Raw genomic sequence first — 21046 nt, forward strand, 5'->3', positions numbered from 1 at the left:
GCCTCCTTGCTCTCTGCCAGCGGAATCCCCTCCCGCGCCGGGCCTGCCGTCCCTTCCTAGCTCTAGAAATACATCTGCATTTCTCGTTCCTGAGAAGTCATCCTTTCTCCCCCTCCCCCCAGTCCCCTCCCTTGTTTCTTTTGGTCATGTCTTTCCCGTAGTTTATTCCAGGTTTGTTTTGCGGTTCTATTTCTGCCACGTAGTTCATAACTGCTAGCTAATTTGGCAACAGGCAGTATAGACAAAATATCTGATTGTATAGCCACAGTTGCTCTGCCGTGTGTAAATCCTAGCAGTCGAAATATAGCCAAAGGCTATATGTTTCTTGTTTTAATTCCTGCATAAAAAAAAAAGTCTGTTTTGTTACATTGCTCGTTTACTGAAGGATTCAATGAATAGTGGAATAAAGTAATATTGCCATCCTTAAAAGTCAGCCATTGATTCTCTCTTGGTACTAGTCTTAAATTTTTGTGAAACAGATTCCTAACTCTCATACTGATGCAGTAAGACAAGGGAAAATACATCTCTTACCTGTTTTCCCACATTTTGGTTGATTTGGAAGAAGCTTCAAATACGTGTTTGTTGTTAAAGCAGTTCTTCATATTTGTAAAGCCACTAATGGGGACTTGCAAGACGTTGTGTGCTAAACTAGAAAAGGTAGTGGTGTCAGTACTGGCTGTACTCTGGATCATTTGAAGTTATAAGATGCATTTTAAGGTTCAAATAATCACCTTTTGCCCCTGCATGTAGCAGATGATCAAAGGATGATTTTATAACAGGCAATTGCTATTTCTCAGGTTTGCAAGTCATGCCTTTTGTTTTGGACAGATCAAAACTGGTGATGCAGTTAAAAACTAAAAAATGCTTATCCATGTTAGCTGAAAGCTTAATGTCAGAATACAAACATATTTCATGAAAGTTCTGTCTTTTTAAGTAAATTTTGGCATTCTTTAAAATAAATTACATTATTTTTGAAAGGGCATTATATGTGCAATGAAACAGCTGCACTGTGTGAAAAAGAAAGTGCATGTACATTTCAGCATACTGTTGATCAAAAAAATGAATCTCTAGTGCTGTAATCAATTGACTGCCATGGGATTTCAACCAACTATGTTGCTTTGAGAAACCTGCTGGTTTTGAACAGGAAAACAGATGTTATCATGAAAGAAGTTGGCAGGTTAGTTGAATATTGTCTCTTTGAGTGTTGAGTTGAGTGACTGTTGTCATTCCAGCAATGTTTTTCCTGATTCCACAGCAAGCTCATTGTAGAAAACTCTTCATGCTACTGGATCTTAAACCAAAGATTAGTTTCTTCACTGTTGGTCTGCTTTGTCATTTTGCTCTCTGATTTAGTTGTGCCTGAGTTGTAATGGACACATGAAATGAGTACTTTTTCTTACATAGATGAGGAAGAAAATTTTAGGTGCAAAGTTGTATCAAAATGTGAGATACCAGAGAAGTCACCCCTTGCTGACATTTTTTACTTAACAACAAGCCAAGAAGAAAGATTTTGTGTGTGCCTGCATACTCCACATACATGAATTATCCATGTGTGAGAGTCAGCTCTTCTGCAGAATGATTGTGTTAGTTCTGAACCCTAAAAATAGGAGTATTTCCTGAGGTATTTCTTAAAGGCATTATATTATGTTGACTCTTTTGAAGTGTCATCATTGAATTGTTTCTGCAATAAACTCTTACCTCTGAGTTTTCATTTTTATTGAGTTTTTTCAGTTATGCAATCTCAAAAAGAAAATCCTTAAAATAGCAAGTTTTGATATTTTTAAAATAGACCTCAGGGCCATATTTTATCCTTTGATTAAAACATAATGACACCAGATTTATTTAAAAAAAAAAAAGAGAGGATTAAGAATGAAAAATAAGTGAGATCTTTCACATCTGTCTTTGCAGTCTCGTGGGCAAGTCAGATAATTGTAACACTGAGGTTGCTTGGAGGTGCAGAAATCATAAGGGAACTAGAATCCTTTGGGGAGGTAGCTCAGCAGCATCAAATGTGGCTTTGCCACAGTTCAGGATTGGGTTTTTTTAAGCTGAAATACTCTCATTTCCCATTGTTTCAGTGAGGTTCCAGTTATTATTTGTGAAATATTCAGGGACTGAGATATGTTCTCTAACCACAAGATGTTTAAAATCACACGTTTAAAAATCAGATGTTTAAAATTGGGGGGAAAAAAAAAAAAGAAACAACTCTCAAAGGAAGTGGCCCTCCAGGAAAACAACCCTTAAAGTCACATAAATATGAAGTTGTAATTATACTTGAAAACCTACTTAAAGTTTGTCATTAACATCTTTTTCCATAGTATTTTCTACTATTAGAAATGTGATAGTTTTGAAGTCAGATTCCAGTGAAAATTTTGCTTGACTAGTCAATATTGCTAAAAGTTACGAAAAGTGCTGTGTGTGTTTGTTTTTTTTTTTAATGTATGAAACGTTCGGTTCCTTACCAGCTTAATTCTTGGGTAATTTAAAAAGCAAAATTGTTTTGTCTATTTTGTTGATGTGTTTTGAGGTGCTACTATTGGCAATACACATGGAAAAATGAGGCAGTTTGACTATTCTGCGCTTCTGTGATGAAGATGCAATTTTGGAATTACTTATGAGTTTGTACACATTGACAAAATGACTAATTAACTTATTAGGATCCAGAATTTAGAGTGCTGTATCCCTGCTATGTTAGGGTGCAGCCATTCACCCTTCAAGCCTTATGTTATTTTCCCAGACAAAGTTTCTTGCCCATCAGAGTAGGATGTTCTGACTCGTGTCTCTGACTGCTTGCATACCCTGTCCATAAAGCAGGCGAGCTTATAAATTGTGGACGTTTCTTACACCCCTACGTGCGTCCACAAGTGCTCTTTTGAGGACATTTAACTTAAAAGTACAGGTGGTACTGATGTCATACCTTTGTCTCTAATGGAGTAAGGTTGGGAGTTGTGTTATTCTAAATCTAGCATTATTAAAAAAAGTACAAATCAGTTCATGTGGAAAAGCTGCAAATGTGTGTTCCGGTAGTCGTAGGTTTCATAAACTGAGGATGAAGCCTGGAATTGAAAATAAAGTACTTAAAATACTATACACACCTATCCAAACCAGTATAACCCATATGATGGCTCGGTGGCGAAGGAAGGGTCAATGTAAGGAGGGAGTGAAAGCAAGCTGAAGGAATATGACAGCCTAATCATTTCTGTCCTAAAGCTGTCGTTTCTGAATAGTGTAGAGCAGGAAGAAGTCACAGCTTTTGTGGAGGTATGTGAATGCAGTATCTGATGAGATAAATGTAAAGCTGCTTATGTTCTTGAGCTGCCCAAATCCTGTATTTTTCAGCTGTGTTTTTCACAGCAAGAATTTTGTATTGGCATCATGTTGCTTTTAGTGTCTTCTCGCTGGCCAGTGCGGAAGCTGTAGGTGTGTGAATTACACAGAGGGAAGTGAGCTGGGCAACTTGTAGTATCATACCAGAGAGAAGAATTTTCCTTGGCAAATGGAGGAATTCTTCCAGCTCCTGCTCTTTGTTAGAGAGGGAAGTCTGAAAAGATCAGCTGTTCTTGTCTTCTGGCTGTTTGCTTTCAAAACAGGGACTGGGAAACAACGTGTTGTGTAAATAGTTCCAGGCTTGCATCATGGCCAGAGATAGACTCCCCTGGTTGCTGCATCATGCTTATGCCTTATACTTTTTTCATCTAGAAATTCTTATGGAAATAATAGAAATAGTGCTGTGCTTTTCACTGTAGGCGCTGCCTAATCAGACTCTCTTACTGTGCCTAACTAGTCATCCTGTTCTTGTATGCTGTTACATATGCAGATTCTGCCTTTCTTGGCAGGAATCAAATATTTCTCAGCCTGTCAGAAATTTTCATGCATAAGTATTCTGGATTGAATTTTCATTCCAAAAGAAATTTGAAAAGGACAAGCAAGAATAAAATGTAAGCTGTAAATACTCTTTCAAGTAGTTGTGAGAGGAGAGGAAATAAACTCCTGGTATAAGTCTGGTAGCTTAAAAGTGGTTTTAATGTGTTGAATTGAAAAATATTTTGTCTTCTCTGCAACTGTGATAATCTTACCAGAATCCAAAAAATTGTTATGAGACAATTAAAGCCAATCCTTGGCTTTAATACAGCATTTAAATACTTTTTTCCTTGGCTTTAATACAGCATTTAAATAGCAGGGAAAAAAAAGTGTTGTTCTTTACAGTTTATCTCCTCTCTGTTTTGCCTTTCCTATAGGTGAAATAACAATGGATGCAATACTATCCCGATTGAAGCAGCTCACGCCTGATGAGCTTAGAGAAGAAATTGTAAGAGCAGGACTGAAATGTGGGCCCATTACCTCAACTACTAGGTTTATTTTTGAAAAAAAATTGGCTCAGGCATTGTTGGAACAGCAAGGAGCATTGGAGGAGAAAGGACCTGCTCTGTCAGAGGAGGCTGCTGGAAACGTCCCGTCTGATAGCAGCCGGGCAGGAGCACAAAAGGCTTTGAAAGCTGCGACAGTGAACCACAATGGCCATGGAAGCGTTTCCGAAGAGGTAGACTTTGGGTACTGTGTAGGTCTGAACCCTCCAGAAGAAGATGCTGTGATGCACATGAACTGTTCAGCTCCAGTCTGTGGAGCAGGATGTGTTGATTCACAAATTAGTACTCAGACACCGTCCAGAGATCCTCCACTATTCTATGGTGTTTGTCCAGTTTATGATGACATATTGGCAAGGAATGGTAAATATCAATTTTCTTGATTGTAAAATGCTTATCATTGGAAATAATGTCTAAATAGATGTTTTTCTCTATAGGAAGTGACACGAACACCATTGTATTAGTATTTTAAGCATTACTTGAAGGATTTTTTTTTTGTTCCTGTATTTATTGGATCTTCTGAGGCATAGAAACACAGTTGCAAGACATCCCATGTGTTCTGCCATAATAGTTGGTACACATGAGGATCCTCTACTCGATGTGGCTCAGATGAAGAAAATTATTTCCTACTGCTACTCTCATATCCATCCTGTGCCTTTAGTCCCTCTCAAGAATAAAAAGTAATCCTACAAATAAACAATCAAAAACCTATTTATACTGTCATAAGTTGGAACTTAAACTAGCTCTTCTAACAGATTTCATGCTTTCCTTTCTACCTTAATGCCAAATGGTGTCTAGAAGTATCAGTTATTCCTCACATTTTATTGATGAATACTGCAATAAGGAATTATTACATTACCTAGTGGCAGGATTGCAGTAGTGCATAGAGGATCGTGTACTCTGAGATGGTAGTAAGTATTTCTCATAAAAAGGATATTCAGATATCTTAATTTGAATGAATTAATGTTAATGCAAAAGGAGAGGAAGGAGAAGCATTTGAATTAATGTCTAAGGTTTTGTGTAGATGTCTTGAAGTTGTGTCAGTGGATCACTTAGTTGATCTTTCTGAACAAGAGAACATGGAACCTAATGCAGGATGAATAAGCTCTTGAGTTTGCTTTTCAATCTTGATGTGAAATGCATGTTGAAGCTGGCCGTTCTGTTAAAGGGATTGTTCAGATACTGATTGATATCAATGGCCAAACACTGTACACATATCACCTGGTATTAGCTCGAGTGTGTAAAATTCTTCTACGCAGTTTCCGGGAGAGAAAATTTAAAAGGACTCTCAATTCTTACACCATGTTTGGTAGAGAAACAGTTTGAGACTAAAGCTGAAAGGATAGTCTGAGAATTTTGTAATCTTTTTCTAGGAACAAATCCGAGATTACTGAAATAACTTAACTTTGATTGTACTTTGTTGCAGAGAGAATACATGTTTATGAAGATAAAAAGGAAGCTCTCCAAGCTGTTAAGATGATTAAGGGTTCCCGTTTTAAAGCTTTTTCGAACAGAGAGGATGCTGAGAAATTTGCTAAAGGAATCTGTGATTATTTCCCCTCTCCAAGCAAGTCCTCTTTATGTTTGTCTCCAGTGAAAATGGGATCATTTAACAAAGGTAGGTGAGGGTGTTCACCTGTGAGCAGTAGATGCAGTACACGGTCTGCTAATTTTCTATGAGAGAAGAAGCAGCAACTTTGTAACCAATATACTAATAATAGAAAAAAAATTCAGAGTGAAGCATCTTAATAAATTCAAGTTCCTTTACAGTGGTGGTGTTTAAGATAAGCTGTAAACAAATGGTAGATCACAGTTCCAGAGCTTACTCACCAAATGTAATTACTGTATAAATAGATATGAGAACCAGTATTTAATTACTTTTTCTGTGAAATAATTTAGAAATGGGCAATAAAAAGCATATTTTAACTTTTTAATTCAAATCTGGTTTTACTTCTGTGTAAAATGATACTGTGACTGAAGAAGTGATCCTGAAAGTTAATTGATGCTTTTCCAAGAAAGGCGCACCAAAGTTTATGTACAGAAATAAATAAAGAAGTAAAGTATGTTGGAATCCTGCCATTTCTTTTGTGAAGAGCTACCACAGAAGTAAATTAGAGCCCCAGGAATCTATGGAAAGGCTGCTTTTTTTTGTCTTTTAAAGCATAAGCTTTGGCCTTCAATGTATGGTTTCTATGGCCTATGTTAGGACAAAGTAAACTGGTTACTTTTAAAAGCAATTGTCATTGTTGTGGTTCCCATGAACGTTGCTGTTTTTCTAAAGCTGAAATGTTGGTAATGGCCTGTAGAGATATGTCGCTTAGTAGTCTGTGGTTATATTTGGTAGGATCTGATTTTACTCAGGGACTTCAGGATTTTCAGGTTTAATAAGACGCTGATAAAATTGCACAGTATATTAAAACTGTACTTAATTGTTAAATAAGTTCGTAAGTTCAGAAATAAAATTGTAAACACCGACCATACTTCACAGTGTTCCCAGTTGCTAGATTAAAGGGACTCAGTAGTCACAGAACTGCAAAAGCAATTTTAGTATTCAGAAAATTCTTATTTCTTGTTGAATTTTGCTTTTAAGTTTGGATAGAAGTAGATTGATAATTATAAAATTTACCAGTCCCTACTGAAGCCTGAAAGAGTTTTACAAGATGATTAAGTCATGCTCTCCTTCCTCCCTATTACTAACTACTAGTATTTTTAAATGTCTTGTCATTGACCTCTGTTTTTTTACTCCTGTACATTAAAGATGCAAAGTTAATACAGATTTTAGATTAAACGCTTATTTTCATCATCTGGATATAAAATAGTGATTACTGAAAAGAGTGTATCTAGAAACATGTTAATTGTGTTTTGATAGATGGCTTATGCTCCCCTGAGACCGAAACTGCTAATAAGGAGAGAGCCAACAGTTATAAAAGTCCACGTACTCAAGATCTTACTGCTAAACTTCGGAAAGCTGTCGAGAAAGGAGATATAGTAACATTTTCAGAACTGATTTGGAGTAACCCTCGCTATCTGATTGGGTCAGGAGACAATCCAACTGTTGTACAGGTAAACAAAAAAAAAAAAGAAAAATCCAAGTTCTGGTTTAGTGATTCAGCTTTGAGGCCTGATAAGCCAAACTGGAAGGAAAGCTGTTTCCTGCTCTTCCTTCAAGATACCTTGTTTCCCCCAGTGCAGTTTCTCAGTGTTTATTGATTCCAGCTGAAAGCTGAGAGAAACATGGCTGTTGTCACCCATTGTAACTGAGAGTTCGCTTTGCTCCAGAAGAGCTAGAGTAAAGAATCCCAGTATGCAGTTCTTCAGGGGAAGAATAATTTTATCCAATAGTGAAAGAATTAGACTTGTATATGTATAGCATTGATCTCCTCTGAATAATTCCAGTCTTTTTCTAAGTAGAATGATTTTAAGGAACGGGCTAGTGCCTAGGCTGCAACTAGGTGTTTCTACAGCACTGCTTACCTGGGCACCACCATTAAATATCAATATTTTCCTAATAAAATATTAAGGAACAAAAGTCTAAATGTAAGACTTAGTGTTTGTTTTTTCACAGTTAAATCAGAAGCCATGTGGGTGTAAGAAAGCTGTTTAGATTTCAGTGGTTTGTTTTTTTTTTCAGGAAGGGTGTAGGTACAATGTCATGCATGTTGCTGCCAAGGAGAATCAACCCAGTATCTGCCAGTTACTACTGGACACTTTGGAAAATCCTGAATTTATGCGGCTTATGTATCCGGATGATAATGATATAATGTTGAAAAATCGCATCCAGTATATTGTTGACCTTTACCTTAATACACCAGATAAAATGGTAAGATTTGAATGTTTGCCAGTTTCTTGTTATTATGGAAACAACTGGGAGCTGTTAAGGATGTGTAAAGGAGAAGGAAAGAGAACAGAAGGGGACACTTCTAGCAAAATATGCTAGTCGTGAGTTTTGTGGGTTTTAATAATCATTATTCTACAGTATGGTGGGAAAAGATCTATTAAGAGCCCTGATAATTAGTCATGACATTTATTTACTTTTCCCAGTCTCAAAGTAAAATATGTGGGATTGACTTCATCGTGTTTCCAAATGCATGTGAATTTTCCCCTTTTCCCACTGCAGGGATTTGATACTCCATTGCATTTTGCCTGCAAATTTGGGAATTTGGATGTTGTTAACGTGCTTACCTCACACCCAGCTATTGTAAAAAATCCAAGAAACAAATATGATCAAACTCCAGCAGAAGTAAGTCTCTCCATGTCCACAGTGAAACCAAAAATGTTACGCCTAATCAATATTTTTCAATTTCAAAGATATACTAACTCCTGTAGATAGAAGACTTGTAAGATACTAGTGTCATGATGAGAGTGTAAATCTTTGATAATATTAAAATCTTTTGTGTTGATTGTATCTGGGGAAAAGTTCTAGATTTTATGACTCGCTGCCTTTTCTTTACATACCCATTTTATGGATGTGGATGTATCTTCGTGCTTTGTTCTGCTATGCATTAAAGGTAACGGGTGAGGTGGGTAGAGCCCAATAATATGACTATGCGAAAACTACACACATTGCAATTGATTCAAGATTGATCTTACGCTTTGCTAACAAATAACTAAAATTATATTAACAGGTAGTTTGTGAAAGAAGCAAGAATAAATCTGCAGAATTGAAAGAAAAACTAAGAGAGTACTTGAAAGGTCTGTATTCAGTTTTGTACTACATCAGGCATGTATTTTGGCTCTTTGCTGCCTTCTGTTTGCTTTCTGTAGCTTTCCTGTTCGTAAATGTTGCTACTGTACAGTGCTGTGAAAACCAAAGAGAAACTGAAACTGACGAGGAACAGAAAACTTTTTGTCTTTGAAATTACATGGTCAGAACTCTTCCTCTATGGATCACAAGGTTATCCTCATAGCTCTGTAACAGAGGCATGGCCTTATTTTTTGCAGCCAGCCTGAAGCAGAGAGTTTAATTTAAATGCAAACAAAAGGCCTTTATAGAGCAAGAGATTTATTTGTCACGCTAGGGAGTCGTGTAATTTCTTTGACATAGAACTTTTCACTATTTTGTCGCATGTGGGTTTAGGCATTTGCAAAAGGAGGGTTTGAAATTTGTTGAAGATCCTTAGGGAAGGGATGTATGTATCAATGCAGGTATTTTTGTATTTGAGACAGAAGGGAACCTGTACTAAAATACAATCTGTAAGCGGGCAATAAATATTGAAACAGTGAGTTTGAATTACAAGTAGTTTACTGATGAAATAAAGTCAGGTGGTTAAGTATATGGGTGTATTGATATTCCAGGAAGAAGCAGCAGGCTAATGTAACATAAACTTCCTAAGAAAGCTTTGTATTATTTATTTTAGGTCGATACTATGTACCACTCTTGAGAGCAGAAGACAATTCCTCAGCTCCTGTAATTGGTGCACCATGGTCACCCGATCAGACAGATGATGGCCCCCAAAGAACTTTATCTAAATACCCTGGCAGCCCCAAAGATCCAGTGTTGTCGATAAGAGCTTTTGCAGGCCCCATGAGCCCCTCAAAGGTAGGGAGAGAACTTCATATGACTCTAATACCTATTTTTTCCTTTTTTTAATACAGAAGCATTAGAAGATCCACCCACGGTTCTTTGTGTGGTGCAGCTTGCTCCTGTTACAGATTGTGGCTCTTTTTCTTGAAGAGATGAGTCTTCCTCTGTAGAGAAGGAGAAGCACAGAAACTTTTAAATGTTTTTTATTGCTAAAAACATAGAAACGTGTGGTCTAAATAAGAAGAGTGGAAGCTCGGTCAAAAGAAAGTTGTTCTTTTCTTTTTCATATTGGAATCTATTCGAAGAGCACCATTTGACAAACCTTTATTGACTTACAAATAATTGCGCTAACTTTCTAATCTGAAAAAAGCTTTTCAATGTGGCTATGTATCGGTTTTAAAGAATCTTAAATATATCTTTATCTCATTTCTAGAAATTGATACTGGATGTTAGAAGCGGTTTATCACCTCTGCTTGTTGAATTAACATTAATATTTTTTTTCTAAATGGAAAAACTGACAACCAAATAGTAGGTGTTGGGATAGCTTTGGAAAAGTATTGATTGTATAGTAGAAAAGCAAAGTCGTTAGTTTTCAGGAAGAATACTTAGATACCAGTTAAATATGTTATATATGTCATCCATTTAAAATGAATGTGCTGGAAGTATGATGGCTTTAGAAATAGTGAATAAATACAATTGAGGAATTTGTCATCTAATGCTTGAATTCTCACAGGACTGACTTTTACCAAAATGCTTAATGCTTTTTCTTCTAAATATGCATATTGGTCAATTTTCTGTTCGCCTGACGGAGATGAATATTTTATACTCTGAAAAGTTTTACCTAGTGTGTAAACAACTGTAAACAGTTTTGATTACTGACAGATACTTTTAATGTCTGAATGTAATTCTCAGTCATTGTTGCTGATTCTTGTCATATAAAGGCATAAAGTTTGGGATTTTACAAAAATCCATTTGTTTATTCCCTTCAGCAATTCAAATTCAAACTTCAAAATAAACAGCAACAATTTATTCTAGTAATGGTAGCAAGTCTGTGGAATTAAATATATACATAGAAAAATATCACCTTTGCTTCTTAGAAACCAGTGACCAAGAGAGCATTTATCATTAAATGAAATTATAATGGCATGGGAAAATGATAAGACATACCTGTTTCCTGCTGCACACAAATTAAAACCAGGCAAACTTTGTGTCTGTACAGTTTACTTCAAGGTGGTTGTACATTGCGGTCCTTACTCTTTTAATAAGCAGTTATGAGATCAAAGTAACCAGTGATACTGGGAGGAGTACCTTTAGATTCAATATGAGATTCTTCATAGCTAGAGTTGAGCAATGCTTGTGGCAGAACTCGAGTTGTTTACGTGTAGGCAGCAAACAGACCTATAGGGAGACATTTAGCCCACACTGAGTTAGCTTCGTATTGTGGGGGGTAGTTTTTTTAAATTATTTCTGTTTTTTGAAGGCTGAAGAATTTCGCCGGCTTTGGAAGACTCCACCTCGAGAGAGAGCTGGCTTCTTTCACAATGTCAGGAAATCTGATCTGGAGAGAGGTCTTGAAAGAGTTGGAAGGTATCTAAAAGAGTAGCAGTATAAAAAATTAGCAATAGAGCAATTAAAAGCAAAAGACTTGTGCTGAGTGTACGGTTATTACTTACTGAACAATATCTTAGGGCAAAAGTTACTGGCAGAAAAATTTATAAAGTATAATGTAGTTGGATTTTTACTGTATTTTTGTGTAAACAATGGCTAGAAATGTTAGAGCTAGCTTTCTTAGCTTTGGAAGTAAAGAAAAAGGCATTTTAGCTATAATTGATGGTGTTTATAGAATCCTTTTCTTAGACATTTACTTGCCTGATTTGTCAGAAGATCTAACATTATGCACAGTCTACTTTTTCTGTAAAATTGAGGGATTATTAAAAAAGCAGAATGAAAAGATCCTAATACAAATGTTCTGCTTTATAAAAGCTGTGTTGAGCTGTATGTCCTTGCTGTTAAAATACCTTGTATCAGCAGTATGTGAAAAAACCCTTACTTTGTTAAAAGCTAATTAGATTTCATCCCCTCCCTTCCTCCTACCTTCTCCCATTCACAAATAGAAAAAGCTATTAAATAGAGTATCATTCAAATTATGCCTACATCAGTGGGGATTCGTCTCTATCTGATGTCTAGATACAGTCAGATTAAAAATAGCAATATTTATGGTGCTAACTTTAAGAATAGTAGATTAAATTTGAAAAACATTCTAGAAAAAATCAGATGATAGTATGTTTGCTAAGGATGTGTGTATCGCTTTTGCAGATCGTTGCTTGTTGCGGAATTGTGTTGCCTAGTTGCACGTTTATATTATTAATAGCTGATAAAATGTGTTCAGAAAAGTTACTGTCAAACTAATATTTCTGTCTTCACAAATGATTCGTTTTATTTTATTTATTGCAGGGAGTTAGCTCATGAACTGGGGTTCCCGTGGGTTGAATACTGGGAATTTCTGGGCTGTTTTGTTGATCTGTCTTCCCAGGAGGGGTTGCGAAAATTAGAAGAGTACCTGAGTCATCGGGAAATGAGCGAAAAGGCTCAGCAAGAAACAGGGGAAAATGAAACCTGCAACAGATATAAAACTCCACATCCTTCTGGTAAGAAAAGGGCAAATGCTACAAACAACAGGTTGTACGTAGGGAGAAGAGGGAGAGAAAAAGCTTGGTGCCCTGGGGAAGTAGTATTCACCTGTTGTGGTTGCTATTATTAATCTGTTATCCAAACAGTCTGATTATAGTATTGAAAAAGTAGCTAACAACACTGTGAATGTAGGAGAATTAGAACAGACCTCAGTAAGTGTTTATTGGCTTTCATATGAAGTACTTTGATTGTAGCTGCCAAATGAAATTCCTGTAAGAAAACCTCTATCTTCAGTATATTTTTTGCTCAGAGCATTTGGGAATTTGTCTTAGAGTATAATTTGTAATCCACAGGTACAGAATAAATAACTTCTTAAAATAAAGGATTAATTCTTTACCACTGAAAGACACACTGAACAAAACGCAGGAAAGCTTTTATACCTTCTTAGACCACTACTTGCCACGTGTTTATGGAAGGCACGCACTAGTCCCAAATCTTTGTGCTTCTGCCTCCGCCTCTCCTCTGAGATTATAGATCTGAAGGGGCTCTGGTACTGGGATAAACCTGGGCTGACAAGACTCTGAAGGATAGTTGTTGGACTAGTCATAAGCCTTTTTTGCTTTGGAAGAGATGAAAACTTAAGCTGTTCTATATTAGTTACATTTTCCTACCCTATTCTGCTTTATCCTGAGTTTATCCTTTGTTACTGGTTAATGATTGAAGTAAGGAGCGTAGGAAATACAGTTCTCATTTGACTAGGATATGAAAGGTTATTTGCAAAAAAGATACAGCCGTAATGATGTCATTTTGCATTTGTAGCTTTAGTTTGGTTAGTTCATGCTGTTGCGTAAATAAAATTAGAGAGGGTTTAAATCAATAGAATAAGGCATAGAGATTATATATTCGTTCCTAGTTTATTTGATTGGCGTTCTGTTGAAAGTCTTTTTATGTGTTGCTCTTATTAAAATTGTTCACAGGCAAGAGTAAGAAGTGCTGCAATTCTATTTCTGTTGGAGCATTTTTGGATGAGGATGATGATGACATGAGTTTAGAAGAAATTAAAAACAGACAAAATGCAGCACGGAATATCAGCCAACCTATTGTGTCCAAAGAACCTAACATTGATGCTATTGGAGACGCTGAGTGTGATATCTTGTCAATGGAGCGTACAGTAAACATTATAGAAACATCGGATCACCCCAGGCACTATGAAAAGGCAGCTTCTTCCAGCAAAAATGGATTTTGTAGTCCTGTGTCCAGTGAAAGGATAATTAGTGACAGAAAGCATTTGCATGGTGGAGAAGAATGCCTTGTATCGCCCGTTTCCAATTTAATGTCAGAATTTGAAAGCCTGTCATTCCAAGAACATGAGGTCGCAGGAGAATCAAATAAAATCACTGAAAAAAATGTGAATGAGAGAATTCTCACTGAAGGAACAAGTCAGGTGAGAATATCCAAGGACCATCTGGATAACACCTGCTATGCAGCTTCACTGGTGAGTTCTTCTGAGCCAAGTGTTACAGGTAAACCAGGAGAGACCAAGTTAAGGACAGAACACAAAATGCCATTAGAAAAGGAGAGACTGGCCATGGAATCTGGAGTTCAGACTAATGCAGCACGACAACGTCAAGAACTTTCTTCCCAGAAATTTCTTTTGAAGGCCTCACCCACAAATGACGATTCTAAGAAGTTATTCCTGCTTGGGTAAGATTTGTCTTTTTTTAACACTTATTTGTCCTTTGGTTTATGTATGCAAAACAAGATGCTTTTTGTAATATCACTGACAGCAAGGTTGAGATTACTTGACACTAAGTGACACTAGTTGCAGTCAGCCTTGAATGATCATCTTAAAGCACTTCAGTGCTTGTACAGCAGCCATACAGTTCTCTTGCAGCTAATTACCCGAATACTATATGCAAAACACAAGGGAGTAGAAGAGAAGTCTTTGTTTCCAAATCAGTTTCAGTTAACTTTGCTGTTTACCACTCATCTGACAGGCTCGTGACTTCATGAGATTTATGAGACCGCTGTGTAATAATGGACAGTCATTTACATGTGGGCCTGCTGGAAAAAGTTCATAGGGAAACTGTGTTTATAGAGGAGTGTGGGCAATTTGTTTGCTTACATCAAAAATAAGTATTTTGGAATCAGGATGTTTTATTGCCTTAACAAATACATAGTTCTCTTTTCATCTAGTTCTGTTTATTTTGTAGGGAGCAGCCCTCGAAGCTGGATAGCGATGTCTTAGCAGCTATAGAAGCAGTAGAGATTGATCCACAGAAATACCCGATTACTTACAAATGGAAACACGCGGTGCAGTCGTACTCTTCATCTGACAGGCAAAGGTATTTCTGCACATTCAATCAAATGAGTTGAAATAAAATTTTTAGCGGGTCAGCTGCAAAACACCTTGAATAGCTAGATTTTCAGGCCTTGTTGCTCACAGAAACCTTGCTTTAAATATTCAACTGCATTAACCATTGCTGTGTTTCTACAGTTAATCACCCAGCATTTTTTGGCTGGTGTCTGTTAATAAGGAAAGTTTACTGGTGCTGCAGTCACATTCCTTCCATTACACTGCAGTTCCAAATAATTTTGGTGTACCTGTACAGACAAATCAGACAGAAAATGAAGGTCTGGAGAGCAGCAGTGTTTTCCAGTTGGCAGATGTCTCAGTTTGCTGATGTCTTGCTTAGTACTTGGATCCTTCATTGGCCCTAATGGCCGTTGTGATGTCAGATGGTCGTTCAGCCCTGTTGTGGATGCAGGGCAATGATGATGTATTGCTTTGAGGTGTGCAGGTTGTGCGGAGTGATGTTAAAGTGAGTTTAATATCTTCAGGCACCTTTTTGTTACTATTTTTATTTTTACCCTCTATTACCCCAGTCCAAAGGAATTGCTAGTGTGAACGATGGTGTGTATTCAGTTTTTAGAGAGAATGTTGTGTTTTGCTACACAAAGGAAGCAGACTGCATTTGCTGGGATGCCTGAATACATGTTTTGCCATTTATATGTTTTATTTTGAATGCTGTTGCTTTTGGGGACCCAAAGTGACAATTTTTATACAAGTGGCTTCTGGTAATTGTATTAGCATGAAGATTCTTTTCCATTGTGACAGACATTGGTCAGAACACTGAAGAGTCCCTTGCTCAGACAGCCTACAATTTATATATAGTCATGATAAAGTTCTCAGAAAGAAACGGATGACCCAGTGCCACACAACAGACTGGAAAGGGGGCAGGAACAGAAAGCCATCAAATGACCTGTACAGACTTCTGTTTTTTTCTTGTTTCTTCTAGCTTTCTAAATGCATGAAATTCCACTTATAATAATTATGATAACTACTTCCAGTAAGTAGTTCTCAATATAGGTATTAAACATTAATTTTTCAAAACATGCTTTAAAGAGAGAGCCTTTAAAGCTCTGTCAGAGCCTGTGAGAATTTTAAAAATATAATTGACTGGCTTTATTGGCCACAAAACTCAGAGTAGGAGTTGGGAACCAGCAGCTGAGAAGTGCAACTGTGTTAAGGTAGCAGAGATTGGAGCAGGAGGAGTGTTGTGGGAAGAGGTGAAACCACATGTGGCAGGGCTGAAGGAAGTGCAGATGGTAAGTGGAAGGAGAGATGCTGCCCAGTGCTGAGCACTGGGACACAAAGCAGCTTTCTTTTGTCTCTGTATTTCAAATAGTGCACGGAAATAGGGCCATCAAGTATACTTTTAGAAAAAACACGAAGCTAAGATTTTTCTGTGATTTAAAGTGGAGTAGAAACAGGCAAATATTTTCATATACCTGGATGATACGGTGTCCTTGTACCGCTTCTTTTTTGTACCCTTGTACCGTGGCTTTTCGAAGTCACGTTCTGTCATCCCCCCATTTTTGCGATTAATTTTTTGAAAGAAATAGGCTAATTATTAGGCCTTTTTCATTCTTAGTCCACTGTCTGAAAGGCCCAAAGTGTTCTTCTAAAGTGCTAAAATTTAATGCAAGATTTTTAGGTGTAATCACTGTTCTGTCACATAAGTAGAAACGATTCTTGTAACTATTTGACAATGCCAAGTCTTGCTCTGTCAACTGCCTTAATTTTGCAATGCTGCCTGTGCTAAAAGCAATGAAATTACACGCTGGATCACTTTGTCTTTAGGTATGTAGGATTTTGACTGCAAAAATCAGACCTAATGATATGGATACCAGTAGGTCTGTCAGAAGAAAATTATTTTCAAAAGATTTTCGCTAAGCTGTTTACATGCGTAGCTTTCATAGTGGGGGGGGTGGGGGGGTTTTGTTTGTGTATTTATTTTTTAAAACCTTATAAATATCTTTAGCTTACTGCATATTTTCTGTAGCGGCTCATCTTAACAAACTGCATCACATGACATGTTTTAGAAAGAACAGTCATGATTCACAGATGCTAGAATCAACCTTTGGTCATTCTGCCTCACTTAAGATAAAATTTAGAGAAAAGGGAAAGGTTTTTACCGAAAAGGTCTTTTAATTTAACAAAGGAAGTATTTTGCTCTGCTTTCAAATAAATTTTAGAACTTAGTTCTCATTGAATTAGCAAAAAATCTAACACTTTAGAAAAAACGATACTAAATTCTGTGGCATCCAAAGACAAAGATTATTTTTAAATAGGAGGGGGGGATCATGCCTGGCCACAGCAGGAGCTGCAGCACTAAGCAAACCCAGGTCAGCCTTCATCTTGTGCCCTTTCCTAACGGGCACTTTGGACTACAACTGCCCAGGTGCTTCACAAGCACCTGTTTCTTCTCTTAATGCTTAATGGCCCTTTTGGAGCAAATGACATCTTGCTGATGAGGCACTGTGTCTACATACAATGTATTATGCTGTCGCTGTTTCTTCTCAGACCTGTCTGTTACCAGTTATGATTTTTTTCTGCTGGTGCATTACTCTAAGATCTACAAGTGATACTGAGTAAAAGTACTGCTCTCCTTAGTGCAGTTTTCTTAACAAAATGCAAAATGACTTTTTGTTTCTTTCAGTTGGCCAAGTCCAGCGCTGAAGGCAAGAGTCAAGTCCCAAACCGCCGCTGCTGGCCTTCCAAATGCTTCAGGCTATTCTAATTCAGGAAGAAACAGTCCCCTAACAGGAAGTCCAGGAAAATACGGCAGTGCTGCCTCGTTCTCTCCAGACCCTGGGAGTCCTGGGCGCTACAGTCCAGCTGGTGTCAACCACGCTCTGTCAAAACTGCGTTATTTTTCAGAGTCTCCTGCCCACTAAAATGTGATTCATCTTTTTGGGACTTCAATTATATTTTCATTGTTAGAATGGAGGAAAAAACTACAATGTTACTAAAGTGACATGAGGGTTTGTACCTGGCTATTTATTTTTCCTCAATTGAGGACAACTGTATGTTTAAAAAAAATGGAATATATGTCTTTATGCCATATACGAGATAGATTACTGGTGACATGCAAGAAGTTAGTGACAGTCAGTGCAGTTGTCCAGTAGCTATGAAGTAACCCTTGTTGCCAGTAAAGCAGTGAGCTGAACCTTTACTTAGAAATGGTGGTACTTTACTATCACCAGTTGTCATTATTGTAATGAACCCGTTAGCCCTCAACTGCATTGCCTTCGCTTGGATACTCTGGTGGAAGCACATCGTCAGTAAGCAGAAATCCTACCAGAGGAAACTGACGGCAAGAGGTAAAATGTTCTTCCACTTGCAGGGGGATGCTCAAAGGGAAGAGCCTAAAACAAAGCCCGGGCAGTCACAGCTTTGCCGGACTGAGTATGAATGTGAAACCCTGCGTGTAAACAGAAAGCGTTTGTTTAGAGCCAGCAGTTTGGTCTAGACGGTTAAATACACACACGCGCACGCGCGCACACACACACACACACACACACTTATAGATACGTGTGTATGTATGCACCTAGTTACACAGAAAACCTTGAGTCTTTGCTTGTTCTGAGGCTGTTAAAAACACCGTGATATACTGTGTTTTAGTAAAGGGGCACTATAGAAACTACTGGTATTCCTTTAAAGGTTAGTTTGAAGATTTAAAAAAAATACATATATAAAAATTAGCTGTTTTTTTTCCCACAGAAGCTTTTAACATTAGCGGATTTTAATAGTTATTACACAAAAGCACATCAGCAATAATTTACCAGCAAGATCCCTTAATGGTCTAGTGTGTAATATATTAGAGTGGTAGCCAGTGACCTGTGATGTGGCTCCTTATTTCCCAACTGTAAAGAGAGAGGAGTAAGGACTAAAAATATTTTTATTGAAATCTAAGCTTTTACTATGTCTCTAGTCTTGATGTGGTAATGAGTTTCTGTTACAGCAGTCAATAATTTTATTCTTTAGCCTTCTGTCAGAATGACTTGTTTCGACAGTACGCCACTGAGATTGAAGTTTTCTGTGCAAAGTGTAATGGTTGTAATGTTGCTTGAAGGAAGGCTTCCAGAAACAGAGCTCTCTTGTGTCGACAGCTCTCTGGTTAAACAAAAAAAGAAAAACCTATCTATTGTTACAACAAAATTCTGATCAGAAAATTAAATCTGCCGGGGCTGTGCTGGTAAAAAGGGATGGATTTGGTGTCACTGGTGCCACACAGCAAGTGCGACAGCCTGGAACCTCCTTGGGCGGCTGCAAGCCAAGCGCCTGTCTGTCCCTGTGCCGCCCCGGGGGTCTTGGCGCTGCAGGGCTGGACGGGGACCCCAGCGCTCGGTAGGTTTGACGGCTGTTGCACGCTGCAGAGCGACTGTTGGTGCACAGACTGTACACCCTTCAGTAGGCTCATGATTTGGTACAAACCTAAACAACTGCACTTAATGCTTTTGCAAGCTTAATAGTGCCTTTTGTAACATATTTCTTTTTTAATTAAATTCTTGTTCTTTTAGAAATTTAAAAGAAAAAAGTGGCATCCACTTACTATGGGCACATTAAATACAGGGTTTTTTCTGGGCTTTCTGAACAGAACATATTTTAATGGCGCACTCTCTCATTTTAAGTTTGATTATTTGCTGCGCTAGCTCTCTGCTGTGGGAGAGCATTCCTATTTTAGAAATTCTTGGGGAAAAAAAAAAAAAAAAAGGCTTATGTGTAGCTCTTTATAGTTAAACCTATTTCCCATGAGCTGGACCTTAGAAAGAGCTATTTTACACAAATGACTGCTATTTGGTGAGTCCAGACTACTGGCTGGGGGTGGTGGTGGGGTGTCATTCTTTAAGGGACATTTAAAAAACAAAACAAAACAAAACATAACCTGCTGTTACCAAGTATATTAACTGGTTTTTTTTTTCATAAGGTTTTTGCAGCAGTCTCCATGGTCTCAAAACAACATTTTGGGTCCCAAATTCCTACAGTAAGAATTTTTTTGTTTGTTTTGTGTTTGGGTTTTTTTCAGGTTAATTTTGTTTTTTTAAAATAATTTAATGTGAGTTATGTCTTTGTCATTCTGGAGAAATTGTTCAGATGATGACTAATTGCCCAATACCATGTTAAAGCCAAATCCCTGGGGGAAGTTGCTGTGCGCAGCTGTGGTTTTCCACCCTGGTCCTTCCTGAGCTGTCACATGGCACCGTTGCCCTTTTGATAAGCGTTTGTTCCAGAGCCGTGAGACTGAAAACTAACACTCGAGTGCTTCTTCATTTTTGTCCTTTTTACCTTTGTCATGCTTTGCTTTTTTTAATATTTAAATGTATATTACTGGTATGTACATGTAGACAGACACAAACACACACACCCTCCACCCCCACCCCCTGCCCTTCACTTTGTAATTTTGTTTTGGTTCAGTCAAGAGAGTATTTTTTTTAACTGTGCTACATAATGTGCATTAGTCCAGTTGTACTGCATCTTAAGAGGTCATTTTTCTAACAATGTATTTACTTCAGCTATTAAAAGAAAATAGCCATTTCTGTAGTGATTTGAGCATTCATGATTGTGAAGAGAGCATTTCCATGCTGAGCCTCTGAAGAATCAGAGTGATACTGCTTGATTCATGTTTTCTTGTCCAAAAGGCACAAAAGACTAGTTCTAGTTTGTTTGGGTTTGGTTTTTTAATTAGCCCAGTGTCATGTTACAAATAGAAAGTTACCCCATTTTCTAGTGAAAAATCACGGAGTAGCTGCAAGTGTCACCCCGTGGTTAGTTTGTGGGGTGTAGCAGTAAGTAGCTGGTTGAGAACCATGACATGCAAAGCACTGTTTTCTCCAGGCCTTGATAACACAACTGCACACATCTTTTGTGTGTGCGTGCATGACAACATTGCCTTATGCCACTGAAGACTTGGAAGAAGAGTCTCAAAATGTTTAAGACAGGAAGTCCAAATATGATAAAAATTATGCACTTAATTTTAAATTTCTTACTTTCACCCCCACAACTTAAGTGCCTCTGAAAACGCTGCTAATTTCTGTAACTGTGCAAAGAGGTGGTGTGTGTGTCCTCTGGCTGCCCACCAGGACTGTACTTGTTGGCATGGGGGATCAAGAAGGGTATGTATGTGAGAGGGTATGTGTACACACACACATATAACAATGCACAGAATCTTCATCTTACCAG

General features: G+C 37.6%; 1 protein-coding gene across 1 annotated transcript; it reads left to right on the forward strand.

Annotated features, from left to right (window-relative positions):
• Positions 1-4249: 4249 nt before the first annotated feature.
• Positions 4250-17760, forward strand: ANKLE2 (ankyrin repeat and LEM domain containing 2). The gene is made up of 12 exons (XM_009888112.1): positions 4250-4727; positions 5791-5982; positions 7234-7427; positions 7996-8184; positions 8482-8604; positions 8990-9056; positions 9722-9903; positions 11369-11475; positions 12343-12536; positions 13497-14223; positions 14733-14864; positions 17523-17760. Exons 1-12 carry the CDS (start codon positions 4250-4252, stop codon positions 17758-17760), a joined length of 2823 nt encoding a protein of 940 aa, XP_009886414.1.
• The last annotated feature ends 3286 nt before the right edge of the window (positions 17761-21046 follow it).

This window comes from Charadrius vociferus, unplaced genomic scaffold (assembly GCF_000708025.1).
Source record: "Charadrius vociferus isolate BGI_N301 unplaced genomic scaffold, ASM70802v2 scaffold326, whole genome shotgun sequence".
Taxonomy (NCBI): domain Eukaryota; kingdom Metazoa; phylum Chordata; class Aves; order Charadriiformes; family Charadriidae; genus Charadrius; species Charadrius vociferus.